At 39.7% G+C, this 6,785-nt stretch overlaps 2 protein-coding genes across 2 annotated transcripts; one reads left to right on the top strand and one right to left on the bottom strand.

Annotated features, from left to right (window-relative positions):
• The first annotated feature begins 1,363 nt into the window (after window positions 1-1,363).
• LOC114721797 (L-ascorbate oxidase-like) lies at window positions 1,364-3,662 on the top strand. The gene is made up of 5 exons (XM_028907663.1): window positions 1,364-1,779; window positions 1,872-1,964; window positions 2,071-2,280; window positions 2,384-2,572; window positions 2,664-3,662. The coding sequence occupies exons 1-5, from the start codon at window positions 1,492-1,494 to the stop codon at window positions 3,618-3,620; spliced, it is 1,737 nt and encodes a 578-aa protein (XP_028763496.1). The 5' UTR covers window positions 1,364-1,491; the 3' UTR covers window positions 3,621-3,662.
• Window positions 3,663-4,388: 726 nt separating this feature from the next.
• On the bottom strand, window positions 4,389-5,675 carry LOC114721813 (fasciclin-like arabinogalactan protein 21). Its single transcript, XM_028907683.1, has one exon. The coding sequence runs from the start codon at window positions 5,673-5,675 to the stop codon at window positions 4,389-4,391; it is 1,287 nt and encodes a 428-aa protein (XP_028763516.1).
• Between the last annotated feature and the right edge of the window lie 1,110 nt (window positions 5,676-6,785).

The following is a 6,785-nucleotide window of genomic DNA, read 5'->3' as shown; positions in this document are numbered from 1 at the left end:
TTTCACGGGTTGCCCCATTTGATCATCAAGCATATAGCAACGTCTCTTGCTGATTTTTTAGCCAAGTCACACGTGAGAAGATACTGTTAATATCTTTGATCAAGTCCTGCCTTCCTTTTTTTCAAAAGAGGGAGATCGATGAGGGATTTTAAGTTTTTAACTGCTATATGGTTATGTTTTTGCTTCTTTTAAATTTATGAAAATTAGTTTCTACTAAAAAAATCTTATCTATAAATTTATATGCAACGTGAAATTCATAACATGTCATGTTATTTATAGTTATAAATAGTGCAATTATAATTCAACTATGAATAACGGGTTTAAACTCATGATCTCGTAACTTATGAATCAACTATTTACTAATTAGATAAACCTAAACTTTTATTTGTTATATTTTTATTTTCTTTTTTTTCCCTCTCGTATCCTAACCCTCTTTCTTAGTAAAGGAGATCCCCGTAGATTACATGGAGAATTTAATCTCACAAGCCACAACCTCCTCCATTAGAAAAATTGCCATATGAGCCATAAGGCTCTGCCTATTATTTTCCTAATTGAAAAAAAATTGTTGAAATGAACATTATTTGAATTCAAATTAGTAAAAGTAAAAAAAAAAGATTAAATGCAAGTAAACATATAAAAAAGATTGAGAAGGCTTCTCGGATTATGGCTTCATCACCTTTAAATTTTTCTATATATATAAAGAGCAAGTTGAAAACTAATGATTGGTTAAAAAGCATAGAGCCAGTCATCGTTGCATTTCAGTAGTTATCTCCTAAATCAGACGTCTCGCCTCTGCTCTTCTCTCCTATTTGAATAATTTGGATAGCTTAAAATAAAAGTAAAAATCAATCATTAGAATCTATTATAAACTGTTGAGAGAAACCCAATTGAGATCATCTTAAAAATCAAGTTACATCACATTTCTATGAAAAAATTGCAGGCAAGAATTTCCCAGACAGTATACCAGAAAGTTTAGTCAATTCAACACGACGTGAATAATGGGAGATAAAAAAATAAAAAAAATTCTATATGCGAAATACTCCTCTTGGTGTTAACACAGGACTTAATTAACTAATTTGAGTAAATTAAGAATTTTAATTAACTTAGTTAATAAAATATATTATTTCTAAAAACACTCTAAATATCTTTTTTAATTCCGTTCTTTCTCTCTTACTTGATAATTATTAGAAAAATATCGGTAAGATTATTCTGAAAAAAATTGATAAATCAAAAAAAATTGTTCCTCAACCCAAAAAAGGGAGACTTCGTCGTAAGCAACCGGCACCTACTTTCTTTGACTGTTCCCCCACGTTGCATTATATAAGTGATATAACATGCAGTACAGCTCAAGCAACACAGGCAATCAACTCTGTAAAGCCATATATAGATATCACCGTTCTCCATTGCCAGAGAGAATCGCAAAACTGCCAATTAGCTTACTGATATTTATATATTAATTTGCTTGGTGCAGCGCTAGAAATTAACATAGCCATGGTTGAGCTTACCTTAAGCTTAAGAATGGTGCCAACACTTTTGGTTCTGTATTTTTTGCTCTGTTTGGCTTACTTAAGCAGTTGTGAGGCCAGAATCAGACACTACAAATGGGAGGTGAAGTATGAGTACAGGTCCCCAGATTGCTTTAAGAAGCTGGTTATCACCATTAATGGCAGATCTCCTGGACCCACCATCCAGGCTGAGGAAGGTGATACCATCGTTGTTGAACTCAAGAACAGTTTCCTGACTGAGAACCTTGCCATCCACTGGCATGGAATTCGTCAGGTAAGCCTTTGATTTCTCTGCATAACTCTTTTCACCATGCTCAGACAAAACGAAAATGTTTCATTTGAATCATTCTTTTTTTTTTTTGGCAGATTGGGACTCCTTGGTTCGATGGTACAGAAGGGGTCACTCAGTGTCCTATACTGCCTGGGGACACATTCAAATACCAGTTTGTAGTTGATAGGGTAAGTTGTAATCCTCTGAGCCATCGTGTTGACTTTCCTTCAATGAAAGAAACGGCTCTAAGTATTGATTTTATCAAAATATCTAACAAGCTTGTTTAATTTGTAGCCTGGAACGTATCTGTACCACGCTCACTATGGGATGCAAAGAGAAGCTGGATTGTATGGAATGATCAAAGTATCACCTCGTAATCCTGAACCCTTTACTTATGACTACGAACGAAGCATTATTCTTAATGATTGGTTCCACAAAAGCACCCACGAACAAGCCACAGGGTTGTCGTCAAAAGATCCTTTTGTCTGGGTTGGAGAGCCTCAGGTAAACCACTTTGCTTTTCACTGCTCCAAACTGCTTCAACCCAAAATTCACCATTTTGTGCAAATATCGACAGTTGATTTATCGTTTCGATTGTTTTCTGCAGTCACTTCTGATTCAAGGAAGAGGAAGATTCAATTGCTCTAAACTCGCAACTCCAAGCCTAGACGCTGGAGTTTGTAACACATCAAACCCTGATTGTTCTCCTTATACACAGACAGTGGTCCCTGGAAAAACGTATCGACTCAGAGTTGCTAGTTTGACTGCCTTATCAGCACTCAGTTTTCAGATTGAGGTAAATCCTTCTGAGCATCTTTTGATTTCCTAACTCTGCCCCTGAAAATCGGCCTTTTGAATGGTTTCTGACGGAATATCATAACACGCAGGGCCACGACATGACGGTGGTTGAAGCAGATGGCCACTATGTAGAGCCTTTCCAGGTTCAAAACCTGTTCTTATACTCTGGAGAGACATACTCTGTTCTTGTGAAAGCTGACAGAGACCCATCGAGGAATTACTGGATCACTTCCAATGTTGTTGGCAGAAACAGAACCACCCCACCTGGTCTAGGAGTTTTCAATTACTATCCCAACCATCCACGGCGGCCACCTCCATCAACTCCGCCGTCTCCCCCTGCTTGGGATGACGGTGAACTCCGATTGGCTCAAAGCCTTGCCATTAAAGCTCACTCAGGCCATATAATCAAACCGCCATCATCCTCAGATAGAGTCATAGTATTGCTCAACACGCAGAACAAAATAGATGGTTATGTGCGTTGGTCAGTGAACAATGTCTCTTTCACTCTTCCTCACACCCCTTACCTGGTTGCCCTCAAACAGAACATGACCGATGCATTTGATCAGACCCCACCACCAGATAGCTACGATTTTCTTGGCTACGACATTTTCAATGTGGCAAACAACACAAATGCCACTACTAGCAATGGCGTTTACAGGCTCAAGTTCAATACGACGGTTGATATCATACTTCAGAATGCCAACACCATGAACAAAAATAACAGCGAGACACATCCATGGCATCTCCATGGGCACGATTTCTGGGTTCTGGGATACGGTAAGGGTAAGTTTGATATCAATAATGACCCAAAGAAATACAATTTGGTGAATCCTATAATGAAGAACACTGTGCCGGTGCATTCATATGGTTGGACAGCTTTGAGGTTTAGGACAGACAACCCAGGAGCGTGGGCTTTTCATTGCCATATAGAGGCACATTTCTCTATGGGGATGGGTGTGGTTTTTGAAGAAGGAATTGAGAGGCTGGGTAAGCTGCCTTCATCCATCATGGGTTGTGGTAAGACTAAAGGATTTCACCAGCCTTGATTCAACTCGTGCCGTTTCAGTTTTGTCTCACAACACTCCTTCTATGTAGCAATTAGATTTATTCATTCTTTATTACAATTGTCTGGCAATTGGGATTGACAGTATTTACTAAGTCAAACAAAGAAAAGATATTAGCATTTACATTTTACAACTTTTTCTGTTCAAAAAACAGAGGTCCATATATGCCACAACTTTACACTTCGATCATAAAATTCAATTCGCGAGGCTTTGGAGAAACGGATTTTATCGAAGCGATTCGAATCCAAACTAAACAATCTAAACTCACATGAACTCAGTTCTGCAACTTCTTAACCAAAGGGATAAAAATGCAGCAAGAGCATAAAGAAACCGATCTTTTAACGAGCACCTAAAGTATCTTCTGAAAGTAGGTGCACGAGATATATATATATATATATATATTATAAATTATATATTTATGCTTTCCGTTAGTCAATATGATCATCAGCACAGAGGAACAAATGAAGGAATTCAGTTTTTTTTTTTTTGTAAAAAAAAAAAAAAAACTAGAACAAGAAACATTTCAAGAAAGCTCTGAATCAGCAGCCTTTTATCAATGGATAACAGAGTGCGCCGCATACGCCACGTTTGAAACTAACGAAACTGATGAAGAGAAACATCTGGTATTGACTCAATTTATGACTCGACTCAAGCTGCAAAGAGCTAACAGGGAACTATAGAAACAGTTTAGTGACCATGAAAAAAAAAAAAAAAACTAAATGCGTGTCAGAAGAGACACAAACTTTGGAATCACAGGCCATGGTGATCTTCAATCTCCACCATCGGCTTGGCCTGAGGTATTGGCGGCTCGCTGCAATTTCCATTCCCATTTATAGCAGCACAGGTTCCTTCCATCATCTGATCTGCCGACGCATGAGCCGCTCCTTCACCTCCAAGTATACTGTCGTAAGCCGCAGCCACAGGACTGATATGTGGAAATGGCAAGTAAATACTATGCACCACCATCTTGATGTTGTGGATAACGTCCGGCACCTTAACCCTAACATAGTTAATCCTCATCGGCGCTGAGGTTAAGCCTCCACTGGAGGTAGTGATGAGCAGCGTTTGGCCTCGTTCCAATGTCGGCAGAGGCGTTCCTACCGGTAGCTTTTCCAGGTCCGTAAATGTCAAGTAATGATTCGGCACGATGTGGAATCTCACATTGCTGATATAAGAATGCGAACCGGAGAAGATGGATAGATCGTCAACGGCGAATATCGTCATGTTATTGAGGGTGACCAGCTCGGAGTACTTCACCTTCATCGCGAGGGCTAGGATGCTGAAGCCATTATTACGGAGCCGGAGAATCGCGTCTCTGATCATTAAGCGCATGATAGCTGTCTGCATTGAGCCGGACGGGATGTGGTGACCGGAACGATGATCTAGATGGTACGGGTACGAGTGTGAAGACATCCTCTCTACATCGCAAGAAAACGGAGACAGTGGTGCGACAAAGCCTTGAATGCCATGAATAACCACCATACCGTTGTTGAATAGTTCGGGCTGCGTGACCTCCACTCCTCCGATGAAAACCTTCACGTCAGCAGCATTGCTGGAGTTTCCGTTGATCGAATCAGAAGTGACAGTAATGCAGCGGCCTGGACTCAAGGTTTCGATCTTGGTTCCAAAGGCAAGTTTCCGCAGATAATCCATGGTAAAGTATCCTGGAACGATATGCTCACGAAGAAGATTAGGAACAGAGCAGGAGTAACAGGTGCGAATGGACGCATCTGACGCAGCAAAGATCGTAGAAGGACCGGTCCAGGAGGTGGCAGCGGGGGAAGTTGAGTCAGAGAGTGAAGGAGCCGCCGTGGCAAGCTCTTGAAAACCGAGATGAGACAAGATCGGAGGGAGGAGTGCCGTTTGAGAGAAGAACGAGTGTTCTTGGAGTTCTTGTGGAGTCGGCGGTGGCGTTAGCGGTACGGTTGGAGGCGTGAAGCTTCCTCGCAGCCCATCAATGGCGGTCACCGTGGGTGAGCAGAGCATCGCAACGATCGAAACAGCACAGAGCAATGAGAATCGCAGTGAAGTATCCATTGGCGGAGAGGGAAAAGAAATCAGAGAAGTGTTTGGGAATTTCAGAGAGAATGCGAAAGAGAATGAAAGCAGCGAGTGAGCCAGAAAGAATTTATGGGGGCAAGGGAGTGAGGAAGCGGTTATGAAATCGTTAGAGAACGCTGACGCGCGCGTGGAAGAAGCACGAGGATTGAGTGGTTGTGAGATTTTAGTTACATTTGGCGGGGAACGTGAAAACCGAAGGAAGATGAAAAATGTTCATTTAAAAAAAAAAAAAAAAGGAATACAAATTGAAGAAAGACACAATTCTGTAATTTCAGTAACTTGATCGGGCAATTCTTAAAGGGCCTTCATTCACAAATTTCGTTTCGAACCCAAAAGCCCAAGCCCACTCCCAAAACTTTTGCTGGGGAAAATTTGGTCTACCAAGGAAACCTGAAAAGAGGGCCAAGTCTGAAATTTCAATGAGGCCCAAAAAGAGAGGCTAATCATTAGAGGGCCTAAATCCATGAATCAACCCCAGCAGGCCCAGGCCCACTTACAGCTGTCTGGAGGGTGATATAAATGATTTAGAGTCCGTTTGGTACGAGGGAAAATGAGATGAGGGAAATAGAAGAAAAATTTTAATAAACTCGATTTAAAAAATTTAAAAAATGGGTTTAAAAGCTTTTAATTAATTTTCATTACTCTTTTATATTATTTCTTTTTTTTATTAAAATTTTAAAACCCCACTTCTCTAACTTTTTAAATAGAGCTCATTAAAATTTTTTTTCCCGTCCCCTCTCCTTCATTTTTCTTGTACCAAACAGTACCTAAGAAACACGAGGAAGAAACCGGTCAACTGGGATCAATATATCAATATCTATATATATATATATATATATTTATGACATTTTTTGCCAACGATATATACATGTGTGTGTGATATAAAAATTATAGAGATATGTATATTTATAAATCATAAGCAGTTGAGTCGTCTTGTAAATTTTACATAATGCTAAAGAAAAAAAGTGATCTGATTGATATGGGCAGTCAAAAGAAACAAGTGAATCTTATTAATTAATTAATGAGTGATAATATATTAACGTGATTAACTGTGTGGAACCCTGCATGTTGTCGGAGGCTAACACA

This window comes from Neltuma alba, unplaced genomic scaffold, assembly GCF_004799145.2.
Source record: "Neltuma alba isolate B1F8T4 unplaced genomic scaffold, ASM479914v2 tig00002293_pilon, whole genome shotgun sequence".
Taxonomy (NCBI): Eukaryota; Viridiplantae; Streptophyta; class Magnoliopsida; order Fabales; family Fabaceae; genus Neltuma; species Neltuma alba.
This window is presented reverse-complemented; position numbering and strand designations above follow the sequence as displayed.